At 39.2% G+C, this 21,451-nt stretch overlaps 1 protein-coding gene across 1 annotated transcript in view; it reads right to left on the bottom strand.

Annotated features, from left to right (window-relative positions):
- The window catches only part of zcchc7 (zinc finger, CCHC domain containing 7), a 51,734-nt gene extending 38,601 nt beyond the window's left edge, over nt 1-13,133 (bottom strand). Inside the window, exons 1-3 of the mRNA XM_026170921.1 lie at nt 13,056-13,133; nt 7,869-8,418; nt 6,353-6,563 (exon numbers count right to left, since the gene is read on the bottom strand). Coding sequence (XP_026026706.1) covers nt 6,353-6,563; nt 7,869-8,372 — 715 coding nt within the window. The 5' untranslated portion in view covers nt 8,373-8,418; nt 13,056-13,133. The remainder of the gene's footprint in view (nt 1-6,352; nt 6,564-7,868; nt 8,419-13,055) is intronic.
- Between the last annotated feature and the right edge of the window lie 8,318 nt (nt 13,134-21,451).

Here is a 21,451-nt window from a genome sequence, read left to right as displayed (position 1 = left end):
CACACTCCAACACACACACACACACACACACACACAACCTGGCATCGCACCTTCACTTTCGCTCTCAAACGTCCTCTCATTTCTACAATACGACATATTAAAAACAAAACAACCACATTTCATAAAAAAATATCTCAAATCAAACTAAAATGGGTGAAAAAATAAAACAAATTTAAACCATCTCAAATTCGGGAATCAAAATGCCACTCCCTGACCGACAGATGGTGGCTGTGCAAAGGTTTCTGTAAATGTAGCCAAAATGTTTTCTCCTAGATTATATTCAAATGCTGCCCCTCACTCACGCTGAAGAACAAACAGCCACATTAATACAAATGAGCACCTGGACCCGCAACCGCAGATGTCTGTGGGTGTTTTTGAGTCAAAGTTTCCAGGAAAAAAAATAGCAAAATTTTCATAGATTATTTTGACAAAGATTACTTTCAGACAGGATGGCTTGTTCTGTCCAGATGCAGATAAAAGCGGTATAAATAAACTCCAGATATCTGCACACAAAAAAAGACACTCTGCAGTAGAAGCAGCACAGCTGAAATTAAAACGTGTCCGTGATAACTAAAAGCAGGGGCAGTATTTTGACCGTAATTCTGCAATTTGAATAACAGTAGATGCAGAAAATGTTGCAAAATATAAAACATAAAAAAAACTATTATCGCTACAGTTTCAAAACACATTTTAATAAGAAAATAAATGTGATTATGTCACATACATAAACTATAAATCTAACATTTAAATGAATTTCAAAATCAATCCATCATGACATTGCGACAACTCATATTTGGCTCAGACTTAAAGCTTCATATGAACAGTTTCAAGTGCAGCTGACGTGCTGGAAATCTGAAAACGGCTCGTGAGACAAAAATTTGCTTTCGTTTTTCCTAAAAATAATGGCATTTGAACCAGATTCGCAGCTTTGTACAGAGCCACATCAGGTCACGACTTATGTGGGAAGGTTCAACAGCAGAACCATCAGCTACACACAGACGGGGCTGACAGACAGCGCTGGATATCAGTTTGTGCAGACAGAAATCCGGCCGTGTTCGAGCCACTCTGAGATCTTAGCCTGGAGACAAACCGTTCCTGACAGACCGACACCGTGGCCGATGCTTTTCAAGGCCTGTCTCATCCACTTTGGCTTCTACCGCTCTCATCTCTCTCTACCTCTGTCTGATGCTGAGCTCTACTACCTGTCCGTCCACCACGATTTTTTAGATATAGACTCGAGTGGTGCTTCACAATTTCTACTTCCTCTATCCTGTTCTTTGTCACATATGTAAGCAATTATTTTACTCAATTTTCTTTATGAAACCATTTGGCAAAAGACGTCCTGAAGCTAAGTTAGAAGAAGGAAGAATTCAGCTGTGCTGATTTTCTAATATTTAAAGTACAATTGAACAGAAGAACACAAACACGAAATCCAACAATGATAAGTTTCTATCTCTGAGTCTGCAGGAACAGCATGAGGATTATCCTGCACTATATTTCACAATAATAAATAACACAAGCTAACAAGTTGCACTGTGTACAGTGCAAAGCATGTCCAAAAATGCTGCAAGGGGCTAAATAATAAAATCTTTAATGAGTCTACACAACATAAATACATCTTAATAAGCAAAAGATGAGCAGTAAATGCTCAATTCATTTTAACAAAATATGGAATACTCAATAAGGAGATTTTTCTTTTTTGCATTACAAAAACCTTCTGTTTCATTTACTCGATTCCAAATGTCATTACATTTCAAAGGCCGCTGGCATCAAAATGATTGTTCAATCAAAAGCTTTTTTTTTTTTTAGATATGAAGGCACCGGCCATTCAACTGAATTTCCACCATTTATTTTGCATGCGCTAATATTAGGCCTACACTGTAGTCTCATCTAATTTGCATATCCTCTGAAAAAAAGAAAAAGAAAAAAGGATAATACAAGTCAAACTATGGCACAGTGATTTCATGGTGTGTGTGTGTGTGTGTGTGTGTGTGTGTGTGTGTGTGTGTGTGTGTGTGTGTGTGTGTGTGTGTGTGTGCCTGTTCAAACACACTGTGTGGTAGCGTGGGTGTGGCGTTACACCTCGTGTGGCACTGGGCAGCCAAGATAAGAGCTGATCCTATCCATGTCTCCCTTCTGCAGCGCCTGCCCGCCCGCCCACCCACACGCGCGCGCGCACACACATGCACACGCACACCTACTGCACTACCCAACGTGCCATTGTAATCTCATTTTACAATCCCGATGCCCTGTACATAAACGTGCACTCTCACACATAATCAGAGCAAAAAGAAAATACACACAGCTAAATCCGTATTTCACTTTGTGCGTACACTGGCATGCAACTTTAGAGTACACAGATGCTGCAAGAAGCAGCAGAAGAAAGCTTTAGGCCTAAAGTAGTGTGGCTCATTCACACATATAGCTGAAAACATTTGTGCAACTACTTTCCACAAACAAATCTGAGTATGGAACAGCCTCTCAGGACTATAAAAGATGGCACACAGAAAATGATGAAGGAAGAAGAGGAGAGAAGTGAACAGACTTACCTCGCTTTTCTCTGAGTCAGAGTTAACCATTACATACAAACACTCACTTCTCTCTAATTCACCAAGACTTTCAGTGAAACACACACATTGACACACACACACTCAGGCTCACTCTGATGTGATCGGCCACCCTGATAGCAAGCCAGAGCTGACTCTAAGCCTCAAACAAAGTTTGGTGTGCACTGACCAAGATCGAGGGGACAAAAAAAAAAGCGAAGAGGAGAGAGCTGGGGGGGGGGGGAGAGGGGGGGGAGTGTGACCATAGAGTGAAGTTTAACCACTTACAATTCAAGTTTAGCTTCAGCACACCCCGCCTACACCGCAGATTCATTCACGGGGAAGTAGACGCACACCTCTTCGGGTGGGAAAGGCACTGAGCTGGATTTTGGGAAGACCTGTTTTCGCTCTCTTGTTCCGTCTGGTTGCTGCTGCATAGCTGCCGGACAGGCGGACGGCCCTTGCTCACCCTCCTTCTCTCAACTATCTTTTCTCTCTCTCTCTCTCTCTCTTTTTTTTTTTTGTTTTACCTATTCGTTGTCCTTACAGATCCACCCAGCAGGACCCGCTACTAACAGCTAGGTGACAGATAGCCACTCAGACTGTGTGTGCATGTGTGTTCACGTTCTTGATTAAAAAAATTATTTAAAAAAAAAACTTATCTCAAGGGGTGAGAAAAGATTAGATTGTAAAAGTATGTGAACAAGTGACAACATGTAGGCGGAAGAGGGAGAGAAAGAGGATGAACAGATTAAATTTCTGCAGGCGAGAGGGAGAGACTAAGTGTAGTGAATGTGATTTGATGGTGATGCTGAGATGGGGTCTAGGCGTACAAATACTATTAGTCGCTGCTGTGCAAAATGGTTACACACACACACACACACACACACACACACACACACACACACACACACAAACAAATGCAGAAACCAAAGCTACAGAACTCACAACATGGCATATAAAAAACAGAAATCAATCTTTATATTTGAAGCCCTGGTTTATGGATGTAACGATTAAGATTAAGGTTCCCATAAAAATTCAAACAACCATATCTCAGCGACCTAAAATTGGCCTTTTTCTCTGAATATCTTTTCCAAGTAAAAAAGCTTGTGAAATGAATTGTAAAAGAAGAAAATGATTCAGCATACGATTGTGTTTTTAAACCTACACCATCAGAGAGGTGGAGGCAAGAGGGAATCAAAACTGTGTCCCAAACATACATTCAAGTCAGCTGCAGCGCGTACTTCACACAAAGATGTATCAGCAAGCGACATTATCGGTCCAATACTGGCTCGTCACACATAAATATGTGCCGTCCCATTTAAACCCATCTGAAAACGTGCAGCACATGTAGCAGAGTATGCAACACTTTAGAGATGCGTGTATAAATCTATGCAGATATATTGATTATCATGACTTCTTGCATTCCTTAAAAACCCACTACTAGTCAGGTTACATTTAGTACACACTAAATCATTTGACTTTTTGTTAGTTTTTTCTCAAAGATTTAATAACACTAAATATTTTTTTTCATAATTCTTCAAAGAGCTATAAAACCAAATTTTCAGTTGAGATCAACAGACATCTTATTTGATTATTAATTTAATTAACAGGTGACAACCTTTAAAACACAGTTCGTGAATTTTGCTTAATCATAAAACAAACTGCATAAAGCAAACTTCTGTCTTTTAGCGCTAATGGTTACCATCTATTTTTTTAAAACACCATTTATTTCTAAAAGAAGCTTTTTTTGTTTCAAAGAATTACAAAAAAAAGTGAACGATGTATTTCTTAGGGAATGCATCTGCAGAATGGCACATTTGGTGCACTTGGAAATGTTTTACAGTGGCAGGAGTGTGGCTCACTAATGTGTTTTAATAGTTTTCATACAGCACCCCACGATAAGCCCTATCGGTTTTGGAATGAATAGAAAACGGTAATCTGGGATCAGTTCAATTTTAGTTTTTGTGCTTTTCAGAATTTTTTCTTAAGATTTAAGAAAAAATTTTTTATATTTTGGCCCGTTTTTAGTGTAAACGCCCAACATACTCAGGACCAAGTTTGAATTAGTGAGTTGTATTAAATTCAGGCACAGTTCAAGACTACTCAGGCTCATCCCTTAATTTCCTCGCCTTTATTTCTCCTTTTTTTTTGAAAAACTCCCCCCCCCCTCCCCGATTCCTCTCACTTTAAGACCCCATCCACACCACACCCATGACCCCCCATGTGCAGACATGAGGTCAAGCTCCAAAGATCACAGAGAGAAACCAGACGAGAGAGACAGAGAGGGAGAGAAAGACAGAGACCTAAAATCCTCCTTTCCTCCCAAAACCAGGCCAAACCTCAAGCCTTCCCACCAGCTACAGACCCCCTCCTTTAGCCCAGTTGTGTGTAGAGGAGGCAGTGAGCACTCTTGCAGAAACATCAGCCCAGGGAAATTCAAATGAGGAAGAAACGGTGAGAGGGAGAGTGGGAGAGAGAGAGCACAATAGTGAGAAAATAGGATAAAAGAATGAGATGGGAGAGCGTTAGGTAGGAGGGAGGAGGAGGAGGAGGGAGCCGGAGAGGTTGCTGAGGCTGCAGGTTAAGATAATGTGTAGATCTGAAGAGATTTGCAGGGAACATTTTTATTCATTTTTTGATTACTCCCATCTCTCCCAAACCTCCCCTCCCTCTCCTCCTGCGTTACCGTTTCTCCGTTTGTTTGTTTTTGGCATTAGCGTTATGACTGCTGGTATCCACGTGTATGTACGCATGCATGCTGATTAGAGCCAGAATATGTTATAAACACAAATATTCACACTTTTGCAGACTCACACACATATATCAATACATAATGCACACAAACATATTTAAAGATGCATCAGAGAAGCGAGCAGCTGGGCAGACGGTGCCAGGAATGCTAAAAGCTTACAGGTTCGTAAACAAGCAGACATAGATGCTGCTTATGTATGTACAAACACGCATTCACACAGATTGTTCTCAGTGCAGCCTAACGCCTGCTTCTTATCAATGGGCTGTGCAGGTAGACTAAGTGTTCTGAATGAACTGGGCCACACAAGAGGTGCAGCCCAAATACAATGCCGTGAAAATATTTATTTGATGAGCTGAAACATGTAAGTATGGAAGCCCGTTTCCGCCACTAAAAAAAAAAAAAAAAAAAAAAAAGGATCCATAACTCAAAATTCCGAGTTATTTTCTCAAAATTTCGAGTTTTTTTCTCAAAATTTCGAGAAAGTAACTTGAAATTTCGAGTTAGCGCTGCCAATCAGTAATCTACGTGAATTCCTTGTTACCTGGAAGCTGAAGCCCTCAGCTACAAATGCTACAGCTAAGCTACCGGTATTATATCCAGTCGTGAATGCACAGATTGCTGAGTGTTTTCAGCCTGGCTTCACAAATGATGAAATCCCTGTGTTATTAGCTGAATCACATGGTGTTACTATCAGCAAACGTACTCGCGAAAGCGCCAATTTGTTGGGATCCATTTTTGAGTGCGCGTTCCTCTGCGCCATATGCTTCCGGGTAACAAGAAAGCGACCTCATTCACATATATTTTTGATTGGCAGAGCTAACTCGAAATTTTGAGAAAAGTAACTCGAAATTTTGAGTTATGGATACTACCTTTTTTGTTTTTATTTAGTGGCGGAAACGGGCTTCCATATGTAAGCATGACAAATATGCAAATAAATAAGAAATCTAGAAAGGGGCAAACACTTTTTCACAGCACTGTAGGTCTAACTATTTCTCAGTACAAACAGGAGTCACGATTAAATAAGGTCACAAAAGACAGACACACAACACACCCAATTCGCTGTGAGACCCTCCTTCCAGGTTGAGTGAGATGGAGTGGTCGCCAAACTGATTCCCTTGACCCAGGATCATCCAGCTTTCCAGGCCATCCGAATCAGATGAATCGGACTCAGATTCGGATTCTGACTCTTCTGAATCCGATTGTGAACTTCTGGACTCCACAGTCACAGGCACACCTGGAGTCCTTTTCCTTTTCTGAGCATCCTACATGGATGAATTATACACGCAATTAGTGTGCATCAGATGTCAAATCCTTTATTTATTTATTTTTTTACCTTGCAGCTTTACTGAACTGATCAAATGACAAAGCAGCGATAAAGGTGATGGTTTGTGAAATTGCTTTGTCCTTTGTTAAACATCATTACTTCACTGCTAGCATTACACCTGCAGCACCTAGTCATTCACAAGCCATGCTACAGCTCAAAATGGAAAACAGCAGTAATTAAGCCTGGTGCCAGTGACCACTGAGAAGTAGCTTGCAAAGGACAGAAAAAAATCAAAAATGAAGATGGAAGCCAGATTTCTGATAATGTCTCACAAATTACAAAATAAAGGGGCTTTAACTTTACGGTGACTTTTGCTATGTCTAAGAAGACGTTCATAAAAGTCTTCAAAGTTAGATGTCCACATGCTGGGCGTAATCTATTTTTACAGCTCATTTGAGCCATTGGACATCCTTTTGTAATAAGCTTCATATTTAAGTGACTGGGAACTGTGGATTTAATCCCCTGACCCCATTCTGTGCAAGACCATATGCAAACATTTATCTGCTGCTAGTATGAGGCCCCAGCTGGCCTAGTTTGTCAAAGTTGCATTAGTGTCAAAACCTGAAGTAAAAAAATTGGTTTTACTCTTCACACGGACATCTGGCAGACTTACCGCTCACACATACTGTCATCAACATTCAGTCAGTTTTGATTATGACTGACAAACTCAGATTTTAAGTTAAGTTAAGGTTTGACTTAATACCCAAGGCACCAAAAGGCAGCTGATCTTGGATGGCTGGAGGAGTAACCAAATTGGATGGGCAATTAAGTCCAAGACTACAGGGTGCAGCTGCAAACTGACGTGCTGAGCTTCAGCGCTGTTTCAGTGTCCACAGGAATTGTTTCAGAGGTAAAGCATCTGTTCCTTAGCATGTTTAATCTGCTCAGAGGTGCTTCTTAACACATTTTCTTGTTTATGCATGTCAGAGACAAGTTTGCAGATTGTTTAACACTACCCTAAGCCAGACGGATTTTTTTTTTAATAAACTGGAAACACCATAAATAATATGTTTCATAAAATGTGTCTTTATTTTTGCATTTACCTTTTTTTTTTTAATTAATTTTTTTAAACGTATCTTAAATATAAATACTTCTGTGTCAACAACTACTCTGCAAACTTTCTAGTTACTCTGCCACTGTGTTGACTGATGTTAAAATGACTTTATCTACAGTTCATCAGCAGGGTAATACTGGCTAACAAAGTAAATGTGACACACGGATAGCAGTTCACTTTTTGCTCTACCTGCTGCGCTGGAGTGGAAGTCTGCATGCCTCGACCCTTTAAAGCACAGATCCCTTCATCACCTTCAGCGCTGTCATCGTCAGAGATTGAGATGACGTCAGGGCCGGAGTCGATCACGATGACCTCCTCGAAAAGTGATGATGGCAACCTCTGACCTTTAGAGTCACTTTTCTTCTTCGGCTTGTCCTTTTTCTCTTTCTTCTTCTTCTGCTTCAGGTGTTGCTGCAGGCTGCCATTAGTAGGTGTCAGAGCCTTGATGCCTGTTTTTTCCTCTAGTCCTCTATCACCATCTGTAACCCTATTTTGCCGGGTGTCCTCTCTTTCATGGTTCTGCTCTTCTTCACCCTCCTGCTCCTCTAGTTCCCCAAGGTTGGATGAGTAGTGGAGCTGGCTATAAAGGTGGAACTCCACCTCGCTGTTGGCCTCTGACCCATCAGAGTCCACTTCTTCCTCTTGATAGAGATCATCCTCCAATCTCTCCCGGTCCTGGTAGACACTGTACATCCTCACAACCACATGCACACACCTGAGGAGATGGCGACTTCAGTGGCTGAAAAGCACACAAAATCAACATAATACAGCATCACATTGTCTAACTCATTATCAAGCATCAAATTATACATTATTAATACACTGCTGTGTTATAGTTGGAAAAAGAAGAACAAACAGACAGTTTACTTTAGCCTACAGTTATTGACCACTAGTTATTATCATTTGGTTTGTAAAGACGAGTCAATCAAATTCTTTTCACATTTCCAAAATCCCAAAGAAATAAAAGGCTTAATCTACCCACAATAAAAAAAAATCAAAGAGTTTTCTATTATGCAAGTCAAAATAAAATCAAAAGAAATTCTTACGCGTGGGAAACTTCACTTTTTTTAACAATTCATTTCTAAACTGCTAACACTGGTTACCATCACCAACATAAACCAGCTTTAAGTAGGCAATCATAACAGCTCACCAACCAGCAGCTCTTTATGCGTTTCCGCAGGTCCTTCCTCCCTGCAGCCGTCAGACTGTACAATCAAAACTGCTCCCAACAAACAGAGGTTTACATCAGCGCTGTAACTTGCACTATTTTATCAACCGAGTCACACTATAACCAGGGTTTGCCTCTTAACTTCATTTAATTTAATTTAATAATGGTACAGTACTCTGTTTTTGGTAACCATTGTCCTTGATGTAAATATGTAAAAATTGTGTATGTTTCTGTTCTGTGTCTTATGTACTGTTTGTTTGCATATGTGTCTTTCTTGCTGCTGTTACACCCAAATTTCCCCTTGTGGGACAATTAAAGGATTATTCTATTTATTCTCTTTGCAAAGCATCACTTTGGATTCAGATTCACCTGCTCAGCGGTTTATTCGGGAAAATAAGGCACAAATAGCAAATTGTGTTTTTACTAGTGTCATAATAGTGTACATTTGTTAATTTTAGAAAAAGATGTGCTCCTTTGCTGCAACCAATCTTTCTCCTAACTGAGTGTGTTTTTCAAAAGATTCAAAACTGAATACAAAAATGAAACTTATTTAGTTTTCATTTTGCCTGATATCAGCTACAAAATCTTCATCAATACCAATCCAATTCTAGTAATGTTTAGAATTTCTTCTTTTTTTTCTGTGCACATGAAATCTTTATCCCACCATTCAAATATTTAACACTGATCAACCATGTCAGGTCTAATATACAAGACTAATTAGTAGCTCTACTTTATTACCAGAATTGTGCTGTCGTCATTTTCCTCTCTTAAGTTATATGGCGGGTATCCACAGCGCTGTCGAACTGAAGGAAACACAGGCCAACATCAATTACAGGAAACTTCCATCTTACTCGGAAAACCATGAGGCCTTGTTAAGAAATCTGAGCGGACACAGCTCAAGAGAACTCAGATTTTTTTTTTTTTTTTTTTAACATGTAGACTTTTTTTTTTTTCCATCGGAGCTGTCTTCATTGGCTCAAGCAAACAAGACCCAAGTTTTTTTACCTGCCAGGTGACGACTTTAAATAACACTTAACGTGACACCAAAAAATTGTTGAATTAGCTGGTTACGCACTGTGGTGTTAATTTTTCCAGTGCTTGTCTGTCTTTTTCTAACACACACAGTCACACACACACACACACAAAGTGGACAGAGAAGGGGCACCGGCCCATTGCTCTGTCCAGTCCTGCGTGTCTGTGCCATGATGGCTGGAGATGATTGGCTCCCAGGCCTCACACACACTGCATAAAAGCCACGCTACACGGTCACAAGCCGGCCACAAGGGATTAAAGGGACAGAAAATCTTACCGGTTGGTGAGGGGCGACCGTTGTGTTGAAAGTTTCAGCAGCTCACAGGGACTGGGAGCCGACAAATGACTCACTGTGTTTTACAGTAGTGGAATTTAATGTACTATACTTAAAGGCCGGGTACAGTCATGGTCTGACAACACAGGTGATTCCTCCTAATCTTCTCAATTAAAATGCTACCTGAACAACACCTCTGGACTCTGTTAGCTCCATTGCATCTGTTTTGGTGAAGCAACTCAGCTTCACCAAAACCAGAGAGGGGTTTTCCACAGAAAACTTTTTGACATGCCAGGAAAAAAAAGTGAAGAGAAAAACAACAGGCAAGATGCAAAGGTGTCTAAATTCTATTTAGTTACTTCAGTTTCAATCCTAATCATGCTCACAGTCTAAATGTCTGATTTAATATAGATCAGACAGACCTATGAATGATAAGACCTATGAATGCAGCTGAAATGCGTTTTACAAATGCTGCATTAGGACACAATGAATTTAGTAGAGATCAACAAATATCAAGCACTGATGTTTCTATTAGCCAGCTGTGCATATTCACACGTGAGTCCCTATGGGTTTACACCGAAACAGGAAATACAAGGTTTAATTTATCTGTAGTTTTGGTTAAAAAAAAAAAAGTGAACTGGGGACTCTGAAAATTTACTTCATAGCTGTGAGATTTAACTAATCATTAGAACAGAAAACACCTACATATGGCTCAATTGTGAATGTGCATGTATCTGAGAAGCTTTAAGTAAAATTCAGGCATGTTAGGTTAACTGGTGATTCTAAATTGTCCAGAGAGGTGAACGTGAGCGTGAATGGTCATTTGTCCCTACAGACATGACAAACGGGTATCCGCCTCTCAGCCAAAGACAGCTGGGATCCACCTGAGCTGGATGAGCAGTTAAGAAAAGTACATTTTATGTTTCAAGAAAAGAAAAAAACAAAAAAACATTGAATCAACTTAACTGATCTTTTCTTATATCATTCAGAGCACAATTCTTCAAACAAAGCACATCATCATCTTAATAATTAGGAGGCCATCTTATACTTACAATACTAAAAGAATGGACAAACTCTATTGAACCAATAATAATCTATTAATATAATCAATTAATGTATTGGTTGGAGGATAATGGCCTATAAGATGCTTGGATTAACTTGAGGTAACTAAATGGTGTCTGCATGTAGTTTGCCCAGCTAAGGACTGGTGACTACATTACATATAACACTTTTGCAGTACTACATGCTATCCAAAAACATACTGGCTGATATACTGACATTGGAATAGATCCATCCATCCTCCTATTTTCTTCAGGGTTGCAAGAAGGCTGGAAACTAACTAAGCTGTCATAGGCTGCGAGGCAGGCATGCAAACTCTACACAGAAAAGCTCCAGACTTGATTCAAACCTAGGACTTTCTTGCTGTGAGGCAACAGGTAACACTGCACCACCATACCACCCACTGCAATCTTTAAAAATCAGTATCAGCCAGGTATTGAACAAGCGTTATGACAAAAGTGATTTCTTATGTTTCTGTGTGTTTTATGTCTGATATCTTTTTCTTACATAAACTGTCTTCAGCATGATTTTTGAAGGGAGTAATAGATAAAATAAAGACAAATGTCCTTAAGATTCTGCATTTTGTACATAGTCTGTGTTCTACATTATAACCAATACTGTCCATTTTGGCATATGGCACTTCTGGCGCAAAATACCTTGATATCATTCAAGGAAGATATGTCTGACATATTACAGGTCAGCAGTTTGAATACTAGACAATGTTTTGCTAGATATTCACTTTTTAACCAGTGCCATGCAAAAGAGTGATCATCTCCCAAAAGGTGATTTCTAGTGTCTACCAAAAAATGATTGCCCATATTTAACCTGTTGTAAATGACTTATTGGCCTGTAATTTGTGAAACTTATGTGAAACATATCTTTCATGAATGATAATAAGTAATTTTAAGCCAGAACTTCCCTGCTACAATGTAGAAGATGCAATGAGTTTCTGACAAAGAAGCTTTTAGATATCATTTATGTATCCCAGTAAACATCACAGTTTTGTAGAACATCACAATTCTACAAAAGATATATTTAGTGACCAAAAAGGAGTGGATTGATTGTATTGGAGGTGCAATTACACAGTTATAAAAATACTTTCAAAACAGGTCATTTATTTATTTTATATATAACCCCTCCAAGAACCCTGCTGAGTAGAGTTTATTTAACAATTTAAGAAAAAAAACAAGTTTAAAACACACACAAACATCAGAAGTCACCTTTTGCACAAAACTGTGTAATGAGGCCTTTTGATTATACATACATTTTTCTTTAATTTTAGTGAATGTGTGATTATGCTATGGTTGCAATGTGGAGTTTATAACATCCAAGCGGTCATTTGACTTAAGTTAGGTTGCCAAAAACAGACTAGAGTGACAGGCAGACATCTCGGACATCCAGCAGCCTGGTTACATTGCAGTGACAAACAGAAACTTCAGTTTTATAACTGTGTACTCTCCAATTGTAGTTAGCCTAATGGTAACCCCGGCTAGCTCAATGCTAACGAGCTAGCTTACTGGGGAACATGCGAGCTGTTTATCAGAGTACCGAGGCTTCACTAAACAGTAACACGCCATAAAACACAGGTAGCTCGGGAATTTTCGCTAAGCTTTTTTTGGGCTTTTAAAAGTTATTTTAGCGTATCGGCAGTCCCTGGTTGACATGTCTCAGTCCACTCCATCCACGTGTTTCTAAGCAGCAGAGCAACTGCTCGGATGTAAACAATGGAGCGTTTCAGCCTCAAACACACATGAAAGAACATAAATACAAGGAGCTGAGGCAGCCCTACTCAAGGCCACCACTGTGTGTGCTTAATATATAATGTCAGTGTGTATGAGCTCACCTTTGGAAACAAACTGGAAAGGTACTGCTACCGGAGGCTGGAGCTGCTTTTCCTGCGCCTCCAGCACAGGAGACAGACAAACAACTTCCGGGTTTGTCCGAGGAAAATAAGTTGGCCGACCGTAACATTTCACGTCGAATGCGAAGACTGTTATGAGTGTTGAAACAAAGTGCATCTCGGACACTGAAAGGTCATGATTTCCCCAACACAGGTAATTTTTACAGGATACCAAGAAGAAGAGCCTTTATTCTATAAATAGTTATTTGAGACTGTATTTCGCTCGTTTTCTCCCCTTTGCCTAAAATAAGTATTTTTGTCTTTTTATTTTCATTACTAACAACTGACAAGCCTGTGTTGTGTCAGTATTGTAGGTAGTAATTATGGGGTTTTTAGAGCTAGAAAGAACGACGAAAAAACGCAATTTACTAAACAAAAAAGAGACAGAGACAAAATAATAAAATACAGCATTTTACAAACACAACATTTAAAATTTAAAGCAGCAAATTTTTAAAAACAATGTTTCGTAAAATGTTTTTTACTAAATTACTATAGTGAATTATAATTGATTATATAGAGACAAAGATATGCACTGTTTTTTCAAGTCCTGCTTGTACATTTAGTTTTGTTTTTCCTTATCTATGTTTTCATTTTATGATTAGAGGTGCCTCCAAAATGTTTTCAAAGGGTTGGCCATATGCGGTCTACTAAAATATTGGGGTGGCACACCAAAAACAAAACTTCCTGTTTTATTATGCTGTATAAGTTACTCAAAAATATCGCAATGAAAAGAGAAGGAAAAAAATTATATGCCTGGTTAATTGCCTGCTATTAAAGTTGATATTACCAAAAAAAAAAGGTTTATATGAAAACCAAAGAAGACTTTGAATTCCAAAATAATCTGTCTTGAATGATTGATTGACTGGAAGTCCACTGCTTTAATGATTCTCAAATAAATATTACATCATGTTAGAGTGTGAACTGTTGCCTGTTTCTGTGTTGGCCCTGAGATCCACCAGTGATGTGTCCAGGGATTGGCTCAAGCGTTTCTGTAACATTATTACATTATTACCAATATAGGACAGTCTCCCCTGCCTTATATTGTGTGTGTGTGTGAGAGAGAGAGAGAGAGAGAGTGTGGGTGCAGTGGCCAATGCCCCCTCTGCCCCCCCCCCCCCGGTGGCACCCCTGCTTGTGATGCCTATTCTGATATAAAAGGAGATTATTCTTCTTTGATTTGGATTTCTTTTACAACAATTCAACTAGAAATTCATTTTCTTATCAAAATTCCAACATTGATTCAATGAAGAAAAGATGAAATGAAAATGTGTTGATCTCAAAAGATCTGAAGGTCATAATCCCTCATGGTACCACAAGATAATTTAAGAAGGCTGTCAATTAAGAATTAGAAGAAAAAAAAGATTTTTGTTGTTGTTTGTAGGTTGTTTGCTTGCGCAGGTAGGCTTCATTAATATTTTCTCTCTTACTTTAACTGCTAAGCATCATCATATGAAACCACTGGTTTAAATAGTTTGTTAGTGTGCTGGCAGCCAAGGGAATGGAGATACTCATTTGGTTTAAGTCCAAATGGGGAATCTACCCATTTCCTCTCATTTGCTTCCAGCTTTTTGCTGACAAAGACAAAATGTCCAAAACTGTCAACAAAGTAAGAGACCTCCATCATCAACAGTTAGTATTCAAGTCTTGCGTACTTAAGGTGGATTTTCTTTGTGATTCATGAACGCGAACCTCCTCTGCTAAACTTTTAATTGTCAAACTTGACACTGAAGTCAGCCAGGCTGCTCTACTTCCAAAAATATTGTTTCTGCAAACAAAACATCCCTCAGGGCCCTATATGTTGTTTTACTGCATCATTTCTCTGATGTATACATCTACAGTAAGGTCCAAATACCAGCTGTAAATCCTCTGAATATGTAGGTATGCTCACTTGGTGTGAGCATGAATGTGTGAGTGACTAGTATGAACCTTCAGGCCCGTGCCTTTATTACATGTTGATGGGAATGTAAATCTATATGTAAATGTAATTCAACAGACTGGGTATCGCCATCAGTCATATTTATGACACGTAGAATACAGCAAAATTACGCCATCCTGGCTCTTGTGCAAGCTGTGTAACATTAACATCCATCTCCCTCTTCCTCTCCTCCATATCATGAGAATAATTACGAGCTCTGTATATCCTGCTATAAATGTCGCCATCATAATAGTGGTGAGAGAATGGCGTTATGATAGGGAATCAGAGGGTGAATGCCATCTGATTCCTGAGGTTTCTCCATGCGTGTCATCACAGGAAAGGCCATCACAGAGTTGGATTGTTTCCTTCCAAAGGTTAGTCTATACCTCATGTCACAACACTATCACCTTTTCTAGTCTATGTATACCTCTGACATACACATACACACACCTGTGCGTACACACAGGTGCATACTTAATATTGTGCACCTGTTTTGTTTTTAGGAGGTGCAGACGGGTGGGCGTGGGACCTTCTGCTTCCTCTGCCTCCCTGTATCTCTCTAAATTGGATGCAGGTCCGAGATGCCTGACTGCCCCAGTGAAATTGTGATGTGACTGCCTGATTTTGGGTTCTACGCATTTGGTGGTATTTACTGTTATTATTTTAAATGAAGGTAGAAGAGATCGGCTGAATGGAGGCATCTGGTTCAGCGATTCATCTCCAGGCCAGTGGTGCCCAGACCAGTGGCGTGTTGAAGATGGATGGAGTGTCCGGGAGAGGGATTTAAAGTCCCCTCGTTTCCAATCACACATTCCAGAAGGGATGGTTCTGCCTGATGAATGATCTTTATTGAAGAGAAGAAGTTAAAAGAAGCATGTCATTGCTCTCATTTGGTGGTGTTTGTATGTTCCATAGCGGCCCCTTCTTTCCATTTGGTATCGGACGACTTGGAAAAGCTTTCTCCAGAATGTTTTATCAAAGCTGGATTCTTGTCAGCCGCTCCGGTGTAAAGGCGATATTCTACAGCTGATGGTCATTTTTGTTTTGTAAGTGTGTAACTGATGACAAAAAAAGCCCCAATTCTGTTCTTTTTGTCTGCAGTTGTGATTTGAAGAACCTGTACAAAATGGAGTGGAACACTTGCTTTCTCTGGCAAAAATCTGACCTCTAGCTTCTGACTGCATTATGAGAAACCATGGACTATGCTTACCTGAGAGTAAGCATGCAATTAATAATCAGTTGTGAGGACAATGGTTGGCAACTATATAAGTCCGAATGAAAAATAAAAAAAATGTCACTGGTTTTGAAATATGCATGTCAGTTTGTTTGTGATAGATATTGCTGTTGGCCAGAGAGAGCAGAATATTTTAAGAAAGCAAAAAATATTTTATTCTCAACAGCAGGTTTGGAATACCACCAATGGAGTATCTCCAACAGGAACGTGTTTTTTAATAAACCTCATATTTTTTTCTACTAACTATAAGATTCCTACAGAAGTGTTTAATTTCTATTTGGTGCAGCTCAAGTTAAGAATTTTTTGTCAGAACAGGTTCAATAACAGCATCAGTCTTTAGTGACTCATTGTTGAGCTGATGTCGCTCTCTAATTTTAAAAGCAGGTGAAGGTGAGCTTGAATCAATCCTGGCCTTGTGATAAGTAAAGGTGTCTCAAAATAATATGACCAGTTTTAGCCCTACAGTCTCCCAGCTTTTTAAATTTTGAGAGATATTTTGTGCAAGTCAAACTGTAAACCAAAAAAACAAAACAAAAACAAGCCCGAAAAAGCTAAACTGGGGTTTAAGAGATTAATCTGCGCTCATTCTCTCAAAAATTAACATGATGGGCATCCACTCCAAATTTAAATGTTCTGCATTTGCCTTCTTGCTTCACATTTAATGTTTATAGAAGTTTTAAAAAAAATAAAAATCTAAATATAGCAGCCAAACAGTTGTGGAGCTGATTTGTATTGAAAAAGGAAAATAATAGCGGAGATCTAGAAGTAATAGTAAGGTGTTTCAAAAACGCGTCCAGCATCTGCTCAGATGTTTACTCCATCCATAACTGGTTGCATCAGCTCGTTTCAGTTCTCTAAAAGAGGTCTGCTTCCCTTTCTACTGTTGCCACATGCTTTTTTGTTACTGTATATATGTAAATTCAACCATCCGGTCTGTATCGAAGCAGCCGGGCAGAAGGAATTCCCTTAAAAAAAAGGCTCTCCCTGGATCAGCGCTTCTGAACAAAAACGGCTCCTGTGCGTCACCCATATGGGGCCCTCAGTGCTGAAGTCATTCACATATTCTGGATGTACAGAATGTATAAGCCCCATCATCACTGGGGTTTTTTCACTGCATCGCATGTAATCTATCGTATCTGTCGCCTCAGTCAAGGTTTGATCTTTTTGGTCACATTAATGCAGGTGTTACATTCTCATTAATTCTAAGAGACACTGCAGCGTCAAATAGCTTTGTGGGATAAGAAACTGGTGGTGTATTAGAGAGATTCAGTAGATTCTGGAGTTAATATGCCAAGTAGAGCATGTACTAATCAGTGGCAAAGCTCACAGGCAGGAAGGAACAAATGATAAAGCACAACCAGAGGGGAATGATAACTCGTCACCGGGGTATTGCTTGTAATTTTGTACCATGTAAGAGAATATTTCTTTGTTTTCTCAGTTCTACACAAAGTTTAGCAAGCTTGATCTCCAAACCTCTCTTCAGACATAGAATTTGTAACACAGATCAGCCACAAATGACCTCATATTATGCCTGGGCCATATGGATGAAATGACAAACCTGACACTTAAAGTACTTCATGATACGATGCTAAATTCATTTAAAATGAGTTGTTTTACAATACTGAACACAGTGGCTGGACACTCTGTTGACACCAGAAAGTACAATGCATCTGATCAGGGCTCACAACTAAACTATCTCTTAAATTAAGAGACAACAAGCCAACAAAGAAGAGTGGAGATCCAGAGCGATGCCACCGGGATGCTCCAGGGTTTATTTGTTTCAGGTTGCAGCTTAAAATCTAACCTGCATTATCAGGACTCTCTGACGATGATCTCTTTTCATATTGAATGCATGTCAAGTACAGGTGAAACACACACACGCTTGTGTGCACACCCAGAGGAAACTGTTTTTGTGAAGCTCTGTGATCAACAGTCTGTCCATGCTTTCAATTGGAAAAAAAAAAAACAAGAGAGCAAGCCTGACAACACCTTTTCAGGCCAGACCAAGTGACTTGTGTCTATGGGGATTAAATTTGTGAACACAAGCTCTACACACACACACAAAGTCCCACATACACACTTCATCACCACACGATGCCACAACACCTCTTTCTCAGCTGCAAGTATAAAACCACATTGACAGGAGCCTTGTCCGCTCTTGTCGAATTGTCACGCTGAAATGTTTACCTTTACATACAAATGGCCTGGTGTCATGTTGTGTCACATAATGTTTCATGGACAAATAATGTGTCCCATTTCTCAATCCGCCCTGCAGCCCTTAAGCCCCCTTTCTAGCCTCTATAGCCACAACGACACCCAGGCACCATGGCCGCAGAAAGGGAACCTTGTGTCGCCACAGTGAAGTGCCACTCTGAATTAAATCCCAGGGATATAGAGGTAAGCTCAATCAGCACTGTGGCTCTGAGTATTTCTAGGAAAACAATGAGCACCAGAGGTAAGTTTTTGGGGTTTTTTGTAAGGCTGTCGGTATTAGGTTTCTCTGATGTACTGTAAAGAAATGTAACACATAAGTGGATGAGAGGGAGTATTTTTTTAACTCATACCTAATACACACTCAAGTTAGAAACCCTGAGTGAGACTTATTCATATAACATTGCTGAAAAACAAAAGTTACTAAATACTCCAGAATTTAAGGAAGGATTAACAAATATATAAAAGCAGGAAAACCACAATTTTTAAATTTTTTCTTTATTGTAAAATGAAGAAGTATATAAGATATAAGTCCAGAGTATACTCTGCTTTTAAATAGTTCTGTCCCTTTCATTTTTAAATATGAAAAAATACAGTGTTGATATGAATGTGAGGCTTTGGACTTAAGAATAACATTTAGGTAGCAAACAAAACATCATTATCAGGTAAAGTTGGGTGTTTTTTGTTAAATTTTCTTTTGAAATGTAAATGTAGTTCATTTTGAAGTTAGACAAAATATTTTAATGAACACTTGAGTATATTTTAAGGTGCTACTACTTTCTATTTCTGATGCTTTCCTCTCTGCTACAGTTGATGGGAAATGCAGTAAAGTGTATTGCTTCACCTGATATACAAATTTATTATTATTAAATATAAATTAAACCCAGCATTACAGTGGCACACATTAGCTCCAGGCATAGGATTAAAAGCTGTGTATAGTTGGATCCCCATTTAAATACAGCATAATCAAACTGTCATTGTCCAAATGCCCTGCCTTTACTTTTAATAGTTAAAAGTAAATCACGTCGATATCTAATTTGCATAGCCTGCATCTAAGTGAAATTTTGGAGGCGGGACCTTTAACACGCAACTTGTGAACTTCCACAGATAACACAGATGCATGTGTAATTTTGCACTGACACAATGAAACCCCACAGAACTGCAGGCCTGCAATAAGCCTTTGTCTTTTCCGTGTAGTTTACACTAAATTAAACCGGTCTGGTGAAAGCCAAAAGTCCCACAGAGACGAGGAGCATTTCCGCCTGTGTTTACGTGTTTACTTATTGTTCTAATCGTCCCTTTAGTTCTTCTATCTCGCGCTTTAATGCGATTCTTTCCGGTTCCGCTCGGTCAGAGCTCGGGTCACCGATCCAGCTACTCCCCACTCATATTAATTACATTAATTAGTACGGGGTGAAAAACAAACAAGTGATGATTAATATCTAAACTGTGGAGAGTTCTTTGAAGAGGTCCTGCAGGCCAAAACAACAAAAACAAAAACAAAAACAAAAAGAAGTGGAGAGACAAATGAAAGACTGCAAAAAAGAAATAAATTCATTAATTAAAAAATGGGATTTTAGGGATTTAGGAAAAACTATTTCTTGTCTAAATGTTTGAAATACAAACAATAAAAAATAACAAAATAAATAAATAATGTAAAAAAAACCTGTTGCATGTAAAATATTTCATACACGCAACATATAAGCCCAAATAATTATGTGCACATTGTTACATAAATATATTTAAAATGCGTGATGTATATATGTATTTTACATATACACTATGTAAACAGTAATTTTTCCTTTTATGGTCTATAGCTCGTTATTAACATCATCATCTTCATCAATAACAATAATAATAATAATAATTATTATTATTATTATACTGCCTCGAGCGATTAATAAAAATCGTTACACATTTCTGCATTTCACTGCACTACAGTGAAGATTAATTACCAGTCAAATCTGATTTAAAAATACCCCCTCCCTCAAACTGTGTCCGCTTTATGTTTTGTAGTTTGAAATTATAATTGTGGCAAGATGTGCATTTCATCTTTATGTGCGTCTCTGGAAAAGACTAAGGAAAAACACACAAATTAAAACCAAGCAGAATGCAATAGTGTGGTTTCTTCAAAGAGCCCAATAGCAGATAATTGCACATTTTTCTCTCCACGAGCTCACACATTTAGGAAATGTAGTGAATAATCCGCAGCCGTGGCCTTGCATACAGATTCAACTTTTGGGGGTCCATGAAGTGATAAGGATGAGACAGTTCTGCCGGGGATTCGAGAGCTTTCCCCTGCAGGCAAAACACAGAATCCACGTTAGTGTGTGCAGGCCTAATCATCATTAGCCTGGAAAGTGACAACACCAGGCTGCACTATTAACCAAATCACTCTGTGCGATGTGCAAAGGCGGGTTCAAAAGATCCCGTTGACTAACTTTTCCCCGCATAAGTGGCCTACAGTCCATTCCAACACGGCATAAATTCATATTTTCCTCATAAAAGTCTGTAATTGATTTATCTGCGGCTGCTTCCCCGCCTGAAGGTCAGAGTAGAGCCTCCTTCTTTGTTTTCTCGCCACCACACAGGAAACATTAATGTTGATGTTTTGATGTTGTGGGCGCGAGCCGAAGGTCAGGGTCGTAGTGTTGCAGCGCGAGGCGACAAGCAGAGCAAAATGGGTCGCTGTCTCGCGCTTTGTTCCTCACTCAATTGTCTCGGGGCTGCGCGTGAACCCTGAGACCCGCAGCTGTCTGGAGGAAAGCAAGAAGAAGTTAGACACCGAGTAAAGAGACACACCCACTGCTTCAATTTCGCTCTTAAATCTTAATTCCTGTTTATGGTCACGATCGGCAGGAACTGGCGGTGAAGTCTTAAGTTAGGACTGTTGTGTGTTTGTCTTTTACAGTAAATTCACTTTCGTTTGTACTGCTGTTTCCACGTTTTTTCGCCTGGAATCAGTCCTCTTTTAAGCAT

The sequence above is a fragment of the Astatotilapia calliptera genome, chromosome 6 (assembly GCF_900246225.1).
Source record: "Astatotilapia calliptera chromosome 6, fAstCal1.2, whole genome shotgun sequence".
Classification (NCBI taxonomy): Eukaryota; Metazoa; Chordata; class Actinopteri; order Cichliformes; family Cichlidae; genus Astatotilapia; species Astatotilapia calliptera.
This window is presented reverse-complemented; position numbering and strand designations above follow the sequence as displayed.